This window comes from Chiloscyllium punctatum, chromosome 5 (assembly GCF_047496795.1).
Source record: "Chiloscyllium punctatum isolate Juve2018m chromosome 5, sChiPun1.3, whole genome shotgun sequence".
NCBI classification, from domain to species: Eukaryota; Metazoa; Chordata; class Chondrichthyes; order Orectolobiformes; family Hemiscylliidae; genus Chiloscyllium; species Chiloscyllium punctatum.
In genome coordinates, this window is record NC_092743.1 from 43111064 (window position 1) to 43132123 (window position 21060).

The 21060-nt window shown below is 42.3% G+C and overlaps 1 protein-coding gene across 2 annotated transcripts in view; it reads left to right on the forward strand.

Annotated features, from left to right (window-relative positions):
* Positions 1 to 21060, forward strand: part of cables1 (Cdk5 and Abl enzyme substrate 1) — a 164705-nt gene that overhangs the window by 59089 nt on the left and 84556 nt on the right. For both annotated transcript variants that reach the window (XM_072570130.1, XM_072570129.1), the window contains exons 2-3: positions 4418 to 4489; positions 5213 to 5305. In XM_072570130.1, coding sequence (XP_072426231.1) covers positions 4418 to 4489; positions 5213 to 5305 — 165 coding nt within the window. The remainder of the gene's footprint in view (positions 1 to 4417; positions 4490 to 5212; positions 5306 to 21060) is intronic.

Here is a 21060-nt window from a genome sequence, read left to right on the forward strand (position 1 = left end):
GATGCAGTCTGTCTTTTTATAAGAGCGTTTTATCCTCTTGGACACCAGTTCGGTAAATCATCGTTGCAATCCCTCCTCCATCAGATAAGATCAAAACTGCACAGAATACTCTCGATCTGGCCTCTCCAAGGTCCTGCGCACTTGCTGCATGACATCTCTGCTCCTGTACTCAAATTGTCATGCTATTAAAGCCAACACAATGTGTGAATTTGAAATGTTAAGCAGAGGCTTAAATGTCCACAGAGGCTACCAGAGCCACTGTGTTTCTCCAGCATTTTCTGTTTCTCATTACAAGTAGATGATTTCAACCACTCATTGGTGCAATGCCCCTCAAACAGTGCAGCAATCCTTCAATGTTGCATTGGATTATCAGCTTTGATTTTAGACTGGACACTTTCTAGTCGAATGAATATTCGCTCTTGGCCCCAGGTAATTGACGCTGGCAAAATGCCAGAAATTCCTGGCCGCATCTAAAACGGTGTCTGCTGGAGGAACCAGTCAGAGCCCTGAAATGTTGCAGTATATGTTGGATACAGTCCATGGAAATGGGTGCACTTGGAGTTAACACTATGATAATTACTTGTAGAACTTTTCTAACACCACTTTCCACCTTTTCTAAAGTTTTTGACTGGTATTAGAGATTTTTCAGAGAGTCATAGTGATGTACAGCACAGAAACAGATTCTTCAGTCCAACTTGTCCGTGCTGACCAGATATCCTAACCTAATCTAGTCCCATTTGCCAACATTTGGCCCACATCCCCCTCAACCCTTCCTATTCATATTCTGGATTAGTGGTGCTGGAAGAGCACAGCAGTTCAGGCAGCATCCAAGTAGCTTCGAAATCGACGTTTCGGGCAAAAGCCCTTCATCAGGAATGAAGGGCTTTTGCCCGAAACTTCGATTTTGAAGCTCCTTGGATGCTGCCTGAACTGCTGTGCTCTTCCAGCACCACTAATCCAGAATCTGATTTCCAGCATCTGCAGTCATTGCTTTTACCTTCCTATTCATATACCTATCCGGATGACTTTTAAATATTGTAACTGTACCAGTCTCCACCACTCCCTCTAGCAGCTCATTCCATACACGCACTACCCTCTGCATGAAAAGGTTGCCCCCGTATGTCTCTTTTAAATCTTTCCCCTCTCACTTTAAACCTATCCTGTCTAGGTTTGGACTCTGCTACCCTGGGGAAAAGACCCTATTCAGCCTCTCTTTGGAGCTCCAACCCGGCCAACGTCCTTGTCATTGTTTTCTGAACCCTTTCAAGTTTCATAATGCCCTTCCTATAGCAGGGAGACCAGAACTTAGGCAGTATTCCAAAAATGGCTTAACCAATGACCTGTACAGCCGCAACATGACCTCCCAACTCCTGTACTCAATGCTCTGACCAATAAAGGAAAGTATACCAAAACCCCTTCTTCACTATCCTATCTACCTGCAACTCCATTTTCAATAAACAATGAACCTGCACTCCAAGGTCTCTTTGTTCAGTAACACTCCCCAGGACTTTACCATTAAGTATCTGAGTGCTGCCCTGATTTGCCTTTCTAAAATGCTGCACCTTGTATTTATCTAAATTAAACTTCATCTGCTCTTCAGCCCATCTGCCCATCTGAGATAACCACGTTGGCTGTACACTACACTTCCAATTTTTGGTATCATCTGTAAACTTTCTAATCACACCTCCTATGTTCACATCCAAATAATTTATATAAATGACAAAATGCAGTGGAACCCATAGCAGTTCTGTATCCAAATGGCTAGTTCTCCCTATATTCCAGTAACCAGTCTACCATGGGGAACCTTGTTAAACACCTTACTGGGCGTTCACCGCTCTGCCCTCAATCCTCTTTGTTATTTCTTCGAAAAGCTCAGTCGAGTTTGAGACATGATTTCCCACGCCCAAAGCCATGTTGACTATATCTAATCAATCCTTGCCTTTCCAAATACATGTACATTCTGTCCCTTAGAATCCACTAGAACCATTTGCTGACCACCGATGTCAGGCTCACCAGTCTATAGCTCCCTAGCTTTTTCTTACCACCTTTCTTAAACAGTGGCACCACGTTAGCCAACCTCCAGTCTTCCAGCACCTCACCTGTGACTATCGATGATGAAAATATCTCACCAAGAGGCCCAGCACTCACTCTGTTGTTTTCCCACAGAGTTCTAGGCATAACTGATTAGGTCCCAGGGATTTATCCACTTTATACTTTTTGAGGTGCCCATCACCACCACCTCTGTAATGTGTACATTTTTCAAGATGTTGCCTATTTCCACAAGTTCTCTATCTTCCAAGTCCTTCTCTGCAGTAAACACTGATGCAAAATACTAATTTAGTATCTCTCCCATCTCCTGAAGTTCCATACATAGGTAGCCTTGCTGATCTTTAAAAGGGTCAAGATTAATGTGGTGCTGGAAATGTACAGCAGGTCAGGCAGCATCTGAGGAGCAGGGTAATAAAAAAAAACGTCCTGCCTGAAACGTTGATTTTCCTGCTCCTCGGATGCTACCTGACCTGCTGTACATTTCCAGCATCACTCTAATCTTGACTCTAATCTCCAGTGTCTGCAGTCCTCACTTCCGCCTGATCTTTAACACACCCTCTTCATTCCCGAGTTACCGATTGGTCTTCAATGTATTTGTAGAATCCTTTTGGATCCTCCTTAACCTTACTTTGCCAAAGCTATCTCCGTATCTTTTTGCCCTCCTGGTTTCACTCTTCTTCAACTGCCTTTATGTTCTTTTGGAGATTCAGTGGATCCCTGCTGACTATATGATATGTGCTTCCTTTTTCTTGACCGAAACCTCAATTTCTCTGGTCATCTAGCATTCCCAGCCTTGTTCTTCACCCTTACAGGAATACACTGCCTCTGGACTCTCATTATCCCATTTTTAAAAGCTTCCCATTCTCCAGCTGTCCCTTTACCTGCGAATATCTGCCCCCAGTCAGCTTTTGAGAATCATGTACTAATGTACACAGACACTTCTTTCTTGAACATTGTGGCAAATTTGCCAATTCATTTAATTTGGGTTATTTATTTGAATACTTTGCAGACATATCTACCTTTTGAGAATAATTTGAAATAATGAGCAGCAAGTTATGGGGATGGGAGCAGAGAGAGTGGGAGTATGCATGATGGGTTCTGTAGCTGTAAAGCTGTGTGGCTGAGTGAAACCAGCTCTGACAGAACCTCCCATCCCCTGACCAGGAGGATACCTCACCCTATGCACTGCCAGTCACTCAGATTAGCCAGCAGCGTCTACAGGCCCACTGCGCTGGTGCTCCATAGTGCATGCACATACACAAATATAGGCAGGAGGCTGGAAGAACACAGCAGGCCAGGCAGTATTAGAAGGTGGAGAAGTCCATGTTTCGGGTGTAACCTGAAATGTCAATTTCTGCACCTGCTGATGCTGCCTGGCCTGCTGTGTTCTTCCAGCCTCCTGCCTGTCAACTTCGGATTCCAGCATCTGCAGTTTTGTATTTGTCTCAGACATGAATATAAAGTCACAACAGTGTCAACTGTTCAAGCCTTGTAGTGTCAGTTTAAAGGTATGAGCAGTGTATTAACAGGTAGTGACAGGGGTTTTTAGATAAAGTTGCCATGGACTGATCAGAACATATGGTCTTCTCACAGAGAGAGAGAGAGGACTGGTGCGGTTTAACCTCCTGGTCACCCTCTGGTGAGGGGAGAGGTTGAGAAAGAGAGCTATCGTGGTAACCTCAGCCTGTGTTTGGACAGCTTGTTTGCTCTGCAGAGTGAGATCAACCTCATGGCTACATTTCCCATTCAACCTGAGGTTACTGTGAAGGAGCTGCGTTCTCAACCTCACCTTTGCTTGAAGTGTGATGACTCAAGTTAAATGACTCCAATCTCTCTCGCTGTCTCTCTCTCTCTCTCTTACTCTCTGTTTATGACTATGGGGACAAGGAGTGGTCAGCTCCCATCAATTGAACTGCATTGTTTACCCCTCCTTGGAGTTAGCATTACTAGGATTTAAACACCGCCTTCCAGTGTGTGTGTTGTTACCTGTCAGTTGGACAGAATTGTGACAAATAAAGTACCTACTTCTGCATTGTAACGGCAAAGTAAATGTGTAAATTATTGGGCAAGTCCACTGGCCTTTTGCACACTTCGGGTCAAGAATCTCATCAGACTGAAATATCGTAATCCTGTGGAAAAACAGAAAATTTTAATTGACTGAGTATTTTTGGAACCTGGTGCAAGCTGCCACTGAATATTTTAAGTTTCTCAGCTATCACCAACTGTTTAATTTTATATTTGTACAGATCCACATTCCTTTCATCTTCAGAGGTGCTGTGCAGTATTGACATTTGGTGCTGTTGAGAAGACTGTGTGCAACAGCAAGTATGTTGAATGATTCACTGTGTGCTCCTCTAATTCCTTCCAGGCGGCGGTTGATTTCCCAACGTTCTTCGTTAGAAACTCTGGAAGATATCGAGGAGAATGCTCCATTACGGAGGTAAGAAAGTAAGCCAAGATGCCAGGAACTGCACTGGCTAGTTCTCTTTGATGTCTCTAGTCAGTGGAATATTGTTTCCATCCCAACAAGTAATCGTCATTGCTGAGTAGATTGTGTCAAAATCCTTTCTGCTTCATCAGAAAGCAATTTTCCAATGGGCTCTGTCTTGTCCAATGGTGTGATTTGTGTTACTCTTAGTTCTGATCCACTGGCTGGGTAACTCGTGTGCTTTACTGAAATGTTATTGAGTTAGTTTGCAACAAAAAGCTTTCCCCACTGAACATCAATATATTTTCAATCTAACTTTTTTTTTATTGACTCATGGGAAGTGAGGCTGGACCAGCATTGATTGCCCGTCTCTAGTTCATTGGTCCACAACGGAAACTATTGTCAGTATCGAAAATGTAAAGAGGAGAATAAGTGCTAAATACGGAAAATATTGGAAATCTGATACAAACATGTTGGGAATACTCGGTCAGTCTGGTGGCATCTGTGGAGAGAAAAACAGTGTTACCATTTCAAGTCCAGTAGGTTAATTCTGAGAAAGAATCTCTCCACAGTTGCTGCCAGACCAACCGGCTTTCTCCAGTATTCTTTCTATTCATTTATAGGAGAACTGGCTTTAAATTTTCTGTCACTCTCTGCTTTAGGCAAAACTATTTGAGAAAGCAACTTGGATTCATTCAGCATTAATGGTTACATTTTAATTGCCTTTTCTTACAGATGTCGGACTCTATCGGGTTCACCCAGACCAAAGAGCTTTAAGAAAATTCACTTTATCAAAAATATGCGACAACATGACACCAGGAACGGCAGGTATGAAGCAATTTTTCTTTTAAAAAGAGGCCAAGCATTTGGTTTGGTGGTGTCCGGCGTTGGCTTTTTTTTCTAATCATAAGTTTGAAGGTAAGAGAAAGTAGTGGAGGTTAATGTCTCTGGATGTTATTTATATGGTCTTTCAAAAGCATTTGACAGAAACAATCATGGAAAGACTTCTGGTTCAATTTGGTGAGGATGCATTTGTAGATAAATTGTTAACCTGGTTAGGAGCTGAAGTGATTGCCAAGAGACAGAGACGGGGATGATGGGTAGGTACTCTCGTTGACCGGATGTGATCGTGGTCATTGTAATATCTATCTTCAGCTCTCAACTGGCACTGCATATACCAATGGCTTAGAGTAGAAAGTATCATTTTCATATTTCATGCATAATAACCACTATTTACTTGGTGACAGTCTAAAAACAGTAGTGGTTTAAACAGACCAGGGAATCCATGGATACAGCTCATTAAAATGTCTCGAACAAGCACAGAAAATAAGAATAAGGCTAATGAAATGCTGTCCTTTCTATGTAGAGGACTAGAATACCAGGAGGGTTGAAGTGGATTTGGCTGGAGTTGGATTGTTTACATAGTTTACTGTTCCTATTAGAATATTTCTTTATAAGGTATTTTAGTTTAGCATTATACTGCAGTTCAGGGTGGGTTTTGTTTCCAAACAATCATGGCAATTCACAAGTCAATATGAAGAAGAGCTGCGACCACAGGTTAGAAAATGTATTGATGTTGTACTGCATCCCTGAATAATAGGTACTGAATTACAATGGCAGTTGGACATTTAGGGTTTAGTAGCTATGATAACAATAATGCATGTGTGACATAGAATGACTTTGATCAATGAGTTAACATGCTCCTGCTGCAATCTATTTACATAACTCACTCTTCCCTCGAACTCAGAAAATTGCTCCAGAGCTTGGAGTAACTAATGTAGGTGAACTTGTCGGTGTACTGCTGAAGGGGTACTGAACTATCAGCCATTTAACTAAGGCCCAGCCAGTGCGATCAGATAGATCCTTGGTACTATTTGAAGAAGCAGTGCAGAGCTTCTAATGTCCTGAGCAATGCTCATCATTTAAGCATTATCATTAATACATGGTTTAGAGGGATATGGGCCAACTGCTGGTAAATGGGATGAGATCAGTTTAGGATATCTGCTCTAGCCATTATGTCAGTAGTGTTGGTGGGACCTTGCTGTATGAAGATTGGCTGCAATGTTTGCCTAAATTACTATACTGACTGCATTTCAAGTGGATACAATTGGCTCAAAATGGGGCAGCACGGGGACATAAGGGGAAACTGTTTTACACAGAGGATAGTTAGCATGCAGAATGAACTGCCTGAGCAAGTTTACAAGAAGGTGGGACCCGGGGAGACAGTGAGAAAAGGGATCACTCTGAGACTGGTACAGTTGGGCAAAGGAGCAAGTCCAAGCAGTCAGGGCACGCAGGAACAAAGCAGAGAACAAGGTAGGACTCATAAATTAAGCAGCATTTGTTTCAAAGCAAGAGGCCTAACCAGGAAGGCAGATGAACTCAAGGCATCATTGGGAGCATTGGACTAGGATGTGATAGCATTTACAGAAATGTGGTTCAGGGTGGACAGGACTGGCAGCTTAATGTTCCAGTGTATAGATGCTATCGGAAGGATGGAAAGGTGAGCAAGTGAGGGGGGGGAGTGGCATTTTTGATTAAGGATAGCATTACTACTGTACCTAGGGAAGATATTCCTGGGAATACACCCAAGGAAGCTTTGGGTGGAACTGAGAGATAAAGGGATGATCACCTTATTGGAATTGTATTATAGACCCTACAATAGTCAGTGGGAAATTGAGAAACAAATTTGTAAGGATATTCCTGTTATCTGTAAGAATAATAGGGTGAGTATGGTAGGGGATTTTAACTTTCCAAACCTAGAATGGGACAGATATAGTGTTAAGGGTTTGGATGGAGAGGAATTTGTTAAATGTGTACAAGAAAATGTACTGATTCTGGAGAAGGTGCAAAGTTTGACTTTTTCAACTTCCTGATGAAGGAACAGTGCTCTGAAAGCTAGTGCTTCCAGATAGACCTGTTGGACTATAACCCTGTGTGTGATTTTTAACTTTGTCCACTTCAGTCCAACATCTTGGGAAGTAAGGCAGGGCAAGTGGCTGAGATGTCAGTGGGGGGGCGTTTTGGAAGCAGTGACCATAATTCTATTTTAAAATAGTGATGGAAAAGGATAGACCAGATCTAAAAGTTGAAGTTCTAAATTGGAGGAAGACCAATTTTGACAGTATTAGGCAAGAACTTTCAAAAGTTGATTGGGTCCGGATGTTCGCAGGTAAAGGGATGGCTGAAAAATGGGAAGCCTTCAAAATGAGATAATGAGAGTCCAGAGACACTATATGTTCCTGTTAGGGTGAAGGGCAAGGCTGGTAGATGCAGAGAATGATGGATGATGAGAGAAATTGAAGTTTTAGTCAAGAATAAGAAGGAAGTATATATTGAGTATAGACAGCAGAGATTTAGTGATCCCTAGAGGAATATAAAGGCAGTAGGAGTATACTTAACAGGGAAATCAGGAAGGCAAAAAGGATACGTGAGATAGCTTTGGCAAATAGGGTTAAGGATAATCCAAAGAGATTCTACAAATCCATTAAGGACAAAAAGGTAACTCGGGAGAGAATAGGGCCTCTTAACAATCAGCAAGGGAGCCACCTAAATATGGAACCACAGGAGATGACGGAGATACTAAATGAGTATTTTGCATCACTGTTTACTGTGGAGCAGGATATAGAAGCTAGAGAATGTGGGGAAATAAATAGCGACATCTTGAAATATTTCAGAGGAGGAGGTACTGGATGTTTTAAAATGCAAAAAGGTGGATAAATCCCCAGGACCTGATCAGGTACCCTAGAACTCTGTGGGAAGCAAGGGAAGTGATTGCTGGGCCCCTTGCTGAGATATTTGTATCATCGATAGTCACAGGCGAGGTGCCGGAAGACTGGAGACTGGCTACCACTGTGGTGCCACTATTTAATAAAGGCGGTAAGGAAAGCCAGAGAACTGTAAACCAGTGAGCCTGACATTGGTGCTGAGTAAGTTGTTGAATGGGAACCTGAGGGACAGGATTTATGTGTATTTGGAAAAGCAAGGACTGATTAGGGATAGTCGACATGGCTTTGTGTGTGGGAAATCATGTCTCACAAACTTGATTGAGTTTTTTGAAGAAGTAACAAAGAGGATTGATGAAGGCAGAGTGGCAGACGTGATCTATATGGACTTCAGTAACACGATTGACAAGGTTCCTTACGGTAGACTGGTTGGCAAAGTTAGATCACATGGAATACAGGGAGAACTAGCCATTTGAATACAGAACTGGCATGAAGGTAGAAGACCGAGGGTAACGGTGGAGGTTTGCTTTTCAGACTGGAAGCCTGTGACCAGCGATGTGTCACAAGGATCGGTGCTGGGTCCACTGCTTTTTGTCATTTACATAAATGATTTGAATGTGAACATAAGAGGTATAGTTAGTAAGCTTGCAGATGACACCAAAAGTGGAGGTGTAGTGGAAAGCGAAGAGGGTTACCTCAGTACAATGGGATCTTGATCAGATGGGCCAATGGGCTGAGGAGTGGCAGATGGAATATCATTTAGATACGTGTGTGGTGTTGCGTTGTGGACATACAAATCAGGGCAGGACTTAATGGGAAGGTCTTGGGGAGAGTTGCTGAGGGGTATAGACAGCGTGAATAGACAAAGTCTTTTCCTGGGGTGGGGGGCAACAGACTAGAGAGCGTAGGTTTAAGGTGAGAGGGAAAAGATTTGGGCCGAAGGGGCATGTACATCTGTATGTCTCTATGACATTTAGATATGTACATGAATAGAATGGGATATGGGCCAAGAGCAGGCAGGTGGGACTAGCTTCCTTTTGGGATTATGTTCAGCATGGACTGGTTGGATCAAAGGGTCGGTTTCCATGGTGTATGACTGATGTTCTGAATGGTGCTATGTAAATATCTTTTTAAAAATTTCTTTACACAATTAACTTTAACTCACTAATTTGCATTAATAGAATATTGTTTACGAATGAAGTATTTCCTTTGGCTATTTGGCATGGTCTCTTAGTTTCCTGTTAAAATCATTATTATTATCAGCAAAACTTGTAATTAAATAGTATGCTTAATGAATAACAAAACCCCAATGCTCAATGCGGTGAGGCAGTTCCAATAAGATATTCAGGCTTAGAAATAGAGTTACATGATGAAAGCTTATCAGCAACAGCTCCTTTTTTCATACATCAATGGATAAATGCAAATTGTTCAATAGCATTTCCGGGAAGAGGGTGCTTCATCTTAGTAAAGCTTATTTGATCATTTAAGAGTCTGAGCAATCAACCAAAAACTAGACCCCAGTAGGTTTTATTTGACTGCACCATTTATTGGGGATTCTATACAGACTTGCAAACCCATCTTCCTTCACTAGATGTGTACAAACACAAATGTGGCCTACAGTGCATAGGATACATTTTGATTCATTGGTGTGCCACTGGTACGCTGCCTATGGCCCCTAATGTAATAACTGTAATACAGGCAGTCTTGGAGTTGCAAGCAGGTTCCATTCTGGAGGATGCTCACAAGTCAATTTGTACTCTGGTTAGAGTGCGATACAGGCCAGTGTACAGCAACTGTTCATAAGGAAGGTACTGGAAAGCATTCGGAGAGATAGATAGGATTTATGACTCTTTTTTGAAAACATAGTTACATTAAAGATAGTCAGCATGGCTTTGTGAGAGGCAGATCATGTCTCACAAGCTTTATTGAGTTCTTTGAGGATGTGACGAGACAAGTTGACGAAGGTCGAGCAATGGATGTTGTGTGTATGGATTTCGGTAGTTAAAAATCACACAACACCAGGTTATAGTCCAACAAGTTTATATGGAAGCACTAGCGTATGGAGAGCTGCTCCCACCTGATGAAGGAGCAGTGCTCCGAAAGCTTATGCTTCCAAATAAACCCGTTGAACTATAACCTGGTGTTGTGTGATTTTTAACTTTGCACACCCCAGTCCAACACATTCGGCGTCTCCAAATCATGGATTTCCATAAGGCATTTGATAAGGTTCCCCACGGTAGGTTCCTTCAGAAAGTTAGGAGGGGTACAGGGAAATTTGGCTGTCTGAATATAGAATTGGCTGGCCGAAAGAAGGCAGCGAGTGGTAGTGGGATGGAAAGTATTCTACTGCAGATTGGTGACCAGTGGTGTCCTGCAGGGATCTGTTCTTAGGCCTCTGCTCTTTGTAGTTTTTATAAATGACTTGGATGAAGAAGTCCTGATGAAGGGTTTATGCCCGAAATGTCGATTCTCCTGCCCTTTGGATGTTGCTTGACCTGCTGTGCATTTCCAGCACCACACTCTCGACTCTGGAAGGGTGTGTTAGTAAGTTAGCCGATGGCACACAGGTCAGTGGTGTTGTAGATAGTGTAGAGTTGCAGGCTACAACACGACATTGACAGGATGCAGAGCGGGGCTGAGAAGTGGCAGATGGGGTTCAGCCTGGACAAATGCAAAATGATCTGCTTTGGAAGGTCGAATTTGAAAGACAGATTCTTGGCAGTGTGGAGGAACAGTGGGATCCTGGGGTCCATATACATAGATCCCTCAAAGTTGCCACCCAAGTTGACAGGGTTGTTAACAAGGCATATGGTGTTTTGGCTTTCATTAATCGGGGGATTGAGTTTAAGAACTGCGAGGTTTTGCTGCAGCCCTTTAAAGCCCTGGTTAGACCACACTAGGAATATTGTGTCCGGTTCTGGTTGCCTCATTATAGGAAGGATTTGGATGCTTTAGAGAGGGTGCAGAGGAGATTTACCAGGATGCTGCTTGGATTGGAAGGCTTATCTTGTGAAGAGAGGTTGAGTGAGTGAGGATTTTTCACACTGGATAGAAGAAAGAAGAGGGGGGTGACTTGGTCAAGGTAATGAGAGGCATAGATTGATTGGATAGCTGGAGACGTTTTCCCAGGGCAGAAAAGGTTGTCACGAGGGGCATCATTTTAAGTTGATTAGAGGAAGGTATTGGGGAGATGTCAGAGGTTCTTTGTGCAGGGAGTGGTGGTTGTGTGGAATGCACTGCCGGTGAGAGTAGAGTCAGAGACATTCGGGACATCTAAGCGTCTGCTGGACAGGCACATGGATGGCAGTAAATTGAGGGGTGTGTAGGTTAGGTAGATTAAAGATAAATGCTCAGAATAACATCATGGACTGAGGGCCTGTGTATTTCGATGTTCTATAATTACAAGAAATGTTCATAAGTCAGATCTTTAAAATTATAGTAATGTTTGGGATCACATTTGAGAGTGCGAACATTCATATGTCAGATGTTTGTAAATTGGGGACCCACTCTGACCATTAACTAAATTTTTATTTGTTCACATTCATTACCTGTCCCTAATTATCCTTCAGAAGGTAGTGAACCACAGTGGTACAGTGACAGTGTAGATATGCCCAGAAGGCTGTTACAAAGGGTTTTCCCGGGATTTGGTCCAGCAACAGTAATGGAATGGCAATACGTTTTGAAGTGAGGATAGTGTGTGTGGCATGGAGAGTAAATTGCAGGTGCTGGTGTTTCATACATCAGTTGTCTTAATGGTAGAGGATGCAGGTTTGGAAGGCAATATTAAAAAATAAGTTTAGTGAGTTGCTACATTGCATCTTGTAGATGGTACATGCTATTGCCACAGTGTGTCAGTAATAGAGGGAGTGAATGTGGATGGTAGTTGATGTGGTGCCAATCAATTGGATTGCTTTGTCCTGGATGGTATCAAGCTTCTTAAGTGTTATTGGAGCTGAACCATTCAGGCAAGTGGAGCGTATTCCATCACGCTCCTGACTTTGGTCTTTTAGATGGTGGAAATGATTTGTAGGGTCAGAATTCCCAGCCTCTAGCTGACTCTTGTAGCCTCAGTATTTACGTAAGACAGAGGCACCAATACTGGAGCAATAAAGACCAAGAGTCAGGAGTCTGATGGAATGCTCCCCATGTGTGGTGGATGAGTATGGTTCTAATGACACTGAAACTCAGCACCACCTAGAAACAAAGCAGCCTGCGTGATTGGCACCCCATCTACCACCTTCAATGTTTACTCCCTGCACAGCAGCAGTGGTGTGTGCTATTTACAAAATGGATTTCAGATTTTCACCAGGCCTCCTTCAGTAGCACCTTCCAAATCTGTGAGTCTACCACCTAGAAGGGAGGAACAGCATAGATATATGCCACCACCTGCAAGTTTCCCTCCAAGTTATAGTCATGGGAATATTCAGCATGGAAACAGACCCTTCGGCCCAACCCATCCATGCCGACCAGATATCCCAACCCAATCTAGTCCCACCTGTCAGCACCTGGCCCATATCCCTCCAAACCCTTCCTATTCATATACCCATCCAAATGCCTCTTAAATGTTGCAATTGTACCAGCCTCCACCACATCCTCTGGCAGCTCATTCCATACATGTACCGCCCTCTGCCTGAAAATGTTGCCCCTTACGTCTCTTTTATATCTTTCCCCCCTCACCCTAAACCTATGCCCTCTAGTTCTGGACTCCCCGACCCCAGGGAAAAGACTTTGCCTATTTGTCCTATCCATGCCCCTCATAATTTTGTAAACCTCTATAAGGTCACCCCTCCGCCTCCGACGCTCCAGGGAAAACAGCCTCAGCCTGTTCAGCCTCTCCCTATAGCTCAGATCCAAGTTCTGTGCCCATGCGATTTAGAATTACTTTGTCATTCCTTTGCTGTCACTGTATCAAAACCCCGGAGTTTCCTCCCTCACAACATTGTGGGTGTACCTTCACCTTGGGGGCTGTGGTTCAGCGAGACAGCTCTCCACCATCGTCACTATGGCATCAAGGGGTTGGGCAGTAAATGTTGTCCTAGCAAGGGACACCTATACTCAAATGATTGAGTAAAACAGAATAGTCATCTATTCTTGCTTAGTGCTGTTAATGTGAGAAAATGTCCCAAGATACTTGACGGTGCAATACATAATAAAATATGCCACTAAACCATATAAGGAGGATTTGGGACACATACCAATACGTTGGTTAAAGAGTTAAGCGAGGCGGAATGATTTCATGAAGCAAGTACAGAAGTTAGCAATGCTACTCAGTGGAAGGTAGATGTGTCAGTGGTGAAGTGATTAAAATTGGGATGCGCAGGAGACAAGACATGGATGGGCGTAGATAGCTTGGAGGATTGTGGGATTGGAGGATAATAAAAATAGGAAAGGATCAGGCCATTGGAAGCGTTTGAAAACCAGGATGAAAACTTTCAAATCAAGATTTCACTTGGCTAGGAGCTCCTATCAGGAAGCGAGCCCAGGGCAATAGGTAAACATGACTTTGTGTCTGTTAGGACACGAGTAACAGAGGTTTGGCTCATCTCCAGTTTATGGAGGAGTAGTATGTGGGAGGCCAGAGAGGAGAGCATTGGAGTTGTCACGTCTAGAATTAAAGGCATCCGGATGGGTATATGAATAGCAAGGGTTTAGAAGGATATAGGCCAAAAGCTGGCAAATAGGACTAGATTAATGTAGGATATCTGGTCAGCATGAACGAGTTGAACTGAAGGGCCAGTTTCCATGCTGTAAGGCTTTATGACTCTATATCAAAGGAATATATATAAAGATTTTCAGCAGTAGATGAACTGAGGCAGGGGTGACATCTGCTTTGTTGTGGAGATAGAAACACACTGTCTTGGTAATGGTACGAGTATGTACTTGGCTCATATGTAACATTAAGATTGTGATCAGTCTGGTTTAATCTAATATTTGACAGTGTGAGGGATGATGTCTTTAGATAGGGAGAAGTTTGAAGTACGAGTGAAAGGTAATGACTTGAGTCTTTGCAATTTTTAATTGGTGAAAATTCCTTCTCGCCCAATTCTGAATGTTGGATAAGCAGTCTGATGGGTTCACAACAGTGAAGGAATCAAGTCGAGTAGGCATGAAGTAGAGCTGGATGGCAACAGCTATGTGTGAGAACCAGTGGTGTGCTTGCTGATTGTGTCACTGGGAGAGCAGCATGTGGATGTGACGTGGGGGGAGTGGTGAAGAGGCATAAGTAACAATGGTTAGGAAGGAGAAAATGCCGGCGGAGTTGAGGGGTCCGGTCAAGGTCTGATGTGGTAATTAGCACCACAGCGGGCTTGGCAGGGCAAATAGTGGAAGATATAGCCAAGCAGCGAGGTTTCATAAAGGTGAGAGATGCCATCATGGCCTCAAGTAGATGAACTGAGTCTGTTATTGCGATTGCTCACAGTGAATGCCAAGGACCTTTTCCGCATGTGAATATTAGAGACCATTGGCAGAATTCACAGGTCAGCAGTGGGAGACACCCGTTGAACTGCAAATGAATCAATAAGCAAGGGTTGAAGCAATGGAGTAAAGACATTGTGACTACTACTCAAGTTGAGTTGGAGTAGTGCACTGGGCGACAGAACTATTGAACAGTTAGGAAGCTAAAGAGCAATGTGCAAATGTGAAAGGGGAGGTCAGTGGCTTAGTGGTATTATTATTGGGCCATTAGTTCAAAGACCCAGGAATGTTTTGGGTTTGAATCCTGTCACAGCAGGTGGTGGAATTTGAATTCAACGATAAAAAACTGGAATTGAGTCTAATGATGATCGTGAATCTACTGTTGATTGTCAGGAAAATCCTTTAGGGAGGGAAACTACAGTCCTTATGGTCTGGCCTACGTGTGACTCCCAGATCCACAGCATTGTGGTTGACCTTTAACAGACCTCTGGGTAGCTAGGAACGGGCAATACCGGCTGCCTGGCCAGCGGCGCCCTCATCCCATGAATCAACAAAACAAATTAATACAGAACATGGAAACAATCAAGGAAGTGCTGATAGAAGCTTAGCAGGTCTGGCAGTATCTTTTTGAGAGAGAAATAGAGTTAACATTTTAGTCCAAGTCTCTGTTTCTTTCTCAACAGATACTGCTAGGTGTGCTGACTTTCTCTCAGCATTTTCTGTTTTGTTTACAGATTTCTAGCATCTGCTGAATTTGTTCTTATGGAAATAATAGAGAATGGGATAGACATCAAGCAGAGGTCTGTGTAAAAGAGGGTGTTTGCTGTGACATTTGTATAAATTGGAATTTTTATAGGGTGTGTGTTGATGAGGATAGTTGATGTTGTTGAACCTGGAGGTTTTGTAATGGGAATAGGTTGTCTAAATAAATAGAATGTGGTATTTGGCATTCAGGCGAGGGTGCAGAGACTTTGGTGGGAATTGATTTGAGCTACTTTAGACAGCATGGCCAAGGTATCTGCCGATGAGAAATTTGTACAACAAACCTTCAGTTTACAATGTCCTTTGTACTGAAATTTTAGAATTTGTCATCTTTGCAGAATCCATCACGTGAAGGAAAACGATGGCATATTTAGCTGGTGTTGGCATGGAAACCAGACTTTATACTCCTGCTTTCCTTAGAATTATGGAGCAATTTTCTTTGCCGAACCCACCATTTTTGTCCCTGTTAGGGAAGGAAGATTTCCTCTGTGTACAACACAAAATCGTCCGCTATACAAGTAATGGCTTTAGAATTTTGTTACAGAAATAATTGTCCCCTACTTATTTAAAGCAGTTAATGTTCTACTTGAAATAATACTTAATTTCCTCTGTGGCAAATTAGAATACCTTTTTGGATTAACCAATCATTTTACACATAGTAGAATCCCTGTAGAAAATTTGATTTTGCTTGTCAGTTAAGTTTCTGTAGTTGTATGTTGTTTCTGGAATGGTTAGTCCTTCAGGTGTCATTGTGTAGTCCTGTGCATAGTGACTGCAATGTTGCCTCAGCTGATTTGAAGTTCTGCATCATGTGCTGACTGGGAACAAAGGGAGTTCTGCAAAACTGAGAAGAGATGAGGTCATCGTTACCTTTGCTAAGCATGCTTAATCCCTCCTGCCAACTTTTTGGGACTTGGCAGCAGCACTGACCAGGGCGACTAATAGAGCAACTTAGTTACATAGCGTGTCCAATTTCACAATACAACAAAGTCAGTGAAAAAGGGATGCTACAAGGAATGACTGATTCTGTTTCCTGCTACTGCCAGTTTTCCCACTGACCAAAGAATTTTATTTTGATCTACAGTTAAATTTTACCTAAAATATGTTTGGACATCTTAACATTCTCAACTGCTGAAATGCTTCATAGTATAAACTACAGTTTAACTGATTTGGCACATTCTTCTACAGTGTAAATCCCCCTGTGAATAGGTCACCTCTTGCTGGCAGCATAGCAGTTGCAGCTTAAGAGTTGGCTGCAAAGAATGTCACTGCTAATTCTTCATAATTTCCGGCTCAAGATTAATGTGACATCTGCAAAAATGATTGCCTGTAAAGCCTCAAATGCTAACTATTATACGGAAAATTTAGTGGCTGTACAGAACCAAAAGGGTTTGCTTTCTGGCTCTGTCAGTAGTAAAAGCAGCACAAGAATTTGATACGAGTTTGGAACTGTAGAAAGGTACTGAAGGCTTCAACAGTAAAGCTACCTTCATTTCCAAATGATTGGGTTCATCTAAATCCACACTGCAATCTACTTAAATTGTTAAAGATCTGCTTCACAAGCATTCTGTTAGCATTAAAATGAATGCTTTGGCGAACTTTGTATTTGGAGAAAAAGAGGTTTGCGCAGAGAAAATGAGTTCTCTGTAAATGCGCCATTGCTGTGATTTGAAGTTCAATCTAAGCTTTAAAGCATTCTTAATTACTTATGTTATTTCGTTCATTCAGTCAACAAAGTCCCAATACGTGCTGACTTCGTGGTTTGAACCTGTTCAGGTCTGTGGATTTGCTGTTACTGCCCTGGGCTGGGGTTGGGGTAGGGGTAATTGCAGCAATGTCACCACTGCAGAAAGTGTACACACGTCAAAAGGGTCAGGCACAAACTGTAATATGTCCTGCTGCTGCAAGTCTGTTGATCTTCCCTGTAGAGACACTCCTCTGGATCGCTTCCATTGCCAAAGGAGGCATGTGAGGAGCATGAAGCTAGTGCCTTCAAGACAGAAGAGTGGAGGAGAAAATGGCAGAGTATATTTCTCCATTCCTTTCCTCTACATTTTGCATAGAATGTATCGAGGAAGTTAGTATATTATTCTGTACCCTATACGCCTCGATAATTCAGCCACATTCTCCAGTTCTGTGCGCGTTCCTGTTGAAGTCTGAGGCTAATGAGTTGCAGATGATATTTCAATGGCTTGCCGCCCATTCTTCAGTATTTACCCTGAGTAATCAGGTTCTGCTCACTGCCATGTAAACTAAGCATTTGGAGCCGCCTAAAATATTGATTTGACCACTGGCAGCAAAGGAGCTATATTATTCATGCAACTGAGTGGATTTGCATATAAAAGTGAAGTGGAACACCACTGGGAAATCTCTAGTATGTTTGAAGGAAGGCAGCACCATTTTCCAAGTCAAATCCAGACAGTGTACTGGACCGACTGGGTGTGCTTCTTCCAATCTGCCTTTAAATATGCTTCCTGTAGGTGGCAGGAAATGAATGAGCAGGTATCCATTTTGGATGCCTCACTGGAAAGGATTTGGATTCACTGAGCGCCCGGCAAGCTCACATTTCTACGTGAGCGTATTTAGTTATGATCGCAGAAACATGGGCAAACCTATTTGAAGGATTTCTGCTTAACTTGAGTCGTCACTGGCAAATTGTTTGAAACGCTGATGCGTGGTTGTTGAGATGAACACAGCCTCATTTCCTCAGGGATCTTAAGTCAACAACAAGCAAGTATGCGAACCGGTTCATCTTGAAGTGCACACACTGATGGGTAAAGTGACCGAGACTGATCAGATGTTTTCAGTTGTAACAACGCCAGAAAGATACCAACTCCAACAATGCACTGCAGCAACCCACCAGGGTGACTTGGAACTTACCATCCCAGCAGGAGTCACTCACCCTATCCAACCTGGGCAAATTTCATACGTGCTCACTCAGCAACATAAACCTCTCAACCTAACACTACTGGAGGAGCTCCAACCAGCACAGGAATTGAAGTGGATTCAATGGGCCATGCGGCCCATCCTGAAATGACTGACTCTGGAATTGCAATATGTAAGGGGAAGCTCATCAGCATTTTTTCTGAATAGAGGGGAGCGGGAAATGCATGTGGCCTTGATAGTATCGCTCGTGTTGGTTTCGCTCAGTTGGCTGGATGGTTGGTTGGTTTTTGAAGTAGTGTGATGCCAACAGCATGGGTTCAATTCCCATCACTAGCTGAGGTTATTATGAAGGACTGTCTGTCTCAACCTCTTCCCTTGCCTGTGGTGTGATGGCTCTCAGGTTAAAGCACCACCAGGTATTTCTCTGTAATGAGAGTGCAGCCCGATGGTGTGGTAAAACTACAGCATATTGCAAGAACAGAACTTTTATTTTAACCAGGTTTAAAGTTCAGTTATACTCCCCGTTGAATCAGGTTTACTGAAGCGAGTGATGTTTAAGGCAGAGATAGACACTTTAGGTGGTGAGGAGCCAGAAGTTCCCTCTCTGTTTCCACCCCTCCCCTTTATTGTCTGCTGCTTCCCTCCCTTGGGCTGAATAAAGGTGTTGATTCCTTTTCACTTTATTTGTATTTTCTGTTGTTTTTAGACTTAGTTATAATCCTGTTTTTAGAGCCATTGGTGATGGGGTTTTGCTGGCAGCATAAACTAGCAAATGCAGTTTAGCAGCTCATTCTGCCCAGTTCCAACAGGAAGGAAAATGAGGCCGGCTGTAAAACAGGCTGCCGATTCACTCTCGCCTGTTTCAAACTGCTGGCCAAGGTGAGTTTATATCCTGGGTTTTCTCACTTGGGTTATTGTACTTTTGGATATGAAAATAAAAGTAGTGCAGTGACCTGACTCCGAATTTACTGAGGGAAGTTAAAATAAATAAACGGTCAAACAACTATTAAAATAGTGATCTGAAGAATGTTAAATGAGGATGATAAATTGTCCTTGAGCACAAGTTACAAAGGAATAACTTGTGTCCTCTTGAAACTGTCAAAATTTTGCACAGAAAATAGTATCGTAGGCTGCAAATGTTTTAAAAAAGAAACTGAATCATAGGAAAATGTGATATGTAGGAACAAGTAGGGGGAACTGTATTCCCACAATTGGATCTGGCTGATTGCTTCTAGTCTGGATTGTAGCCTATTCTCAGTGATTTATTAATGCTATTTGTCTCATTTCCTTCTTGATGGTGCTTGCTGTAATATGCACCATGTGGACCTTCTCCTTAGTTTCTTTGCAGTAACTAAGGGACCTTCATTATGACTGGAAGCAGTTTTCTGGGTTGTAAAAACAAAAACTGGCTACCTTATTCAAACTTCTGCTAAATCCTAACTCATATCTAAACCTGTTCAATTCTCACCTCTGCACTTGCAAACTTATGCTGATTTCCAATGAGCATAAAGGTAGTTTTTAACATTATGGAGAAGTTGTCTGGCCGGCTGACCATTAGTGACCCATACTTGTGCTCCAGTCCCTTTTGCATAAAGACTAATCTTCTATTTGCTTCTCTCCCTGTTTTTTACAACTGCTTGTTAACTTGGTGATTCGTGTACAAGTGTGCACATATACCTCTGAATGCCAGTACATCAACATTTGCAAAATATTCAGTATTTCCATTTCTCTTATCCAAATGGGTAACTTGTTTTTCCATTTTCCGTATTTCTGCCCACTCATTTTAATTTTGAATCCTTTTGCTCCCCCTCCCCCTCGCAGTTTGCAGTCCCATCTGACTGTGTACCATCAGGAAACGTGGAATTGATGCGTTCGGTTTCCTGATCAAAGTAATTCAGTAAATAGTGCAGCGATTTTGCTTCATCCCTCTTCTCACTATGAAGAGCAATAATTTAATCTTTCACCACAAATACTGTTCTCTCTTTGGAGAATCCGTGTTTGTGGAACTTTTCAGGGATCATTGACGAGAAGGGATTTTTCATGCCAAAAATTTGGTTCACCAGAAATATCTAACAGAGTCTTTCTGTGACATTCCAGGTTTTAAATCTTACAGTTAAAATAAGACAAATTTAACTATATTTTTGTATGCATTATAATCTAATTCCTTGGTGGGTACTGGTGTTCTGTAAGAATAATTGTAGCCAAGGGTCATTTCCACAGCATACAACATAAACCCATTCATCAAAACACACGGTGAGGGCATACTTTCCAAAATTTTTAATCTGTACAAGGGAGCCTCCATGGTTTCATGTGTTTCTCATTCTTCAATCAAACAAATTTATCATGACCTCAAACCTCCTGTTTCCCAGTGGACGGTTCATGCTACACAGTATGCAGAAGGTTGGTACAGTACAAAGTACACGACAAAATGTTTACTTTGCCGTCTGTTGAAAGGAACAGCCAGGGATACTGTTATTGTATAAGATGATGACAAATCTATGCCATTACTTGTGCCTTAATAGACTAGATCCATAGTTAACCATTTGAAGACCAATGTTGGGTCTTAAAATGTTTCACTATACCTACTTACATTACACCAATTTTTTTTGTAGTCTATCTCATCAATGATCAAACATACTGTCTTTTAAACTACATTTAATGATGAAGGGAGAGAAGGAAAACACTCCCATTTAGTGAAAATTGAAATGTATGCTTTCTCTTTATTCAAAAATACCACAGAACTTGTACAAGTTTCCAGTACTGAAGGAGACTGTTCAGCCCAACTTCTTTGTG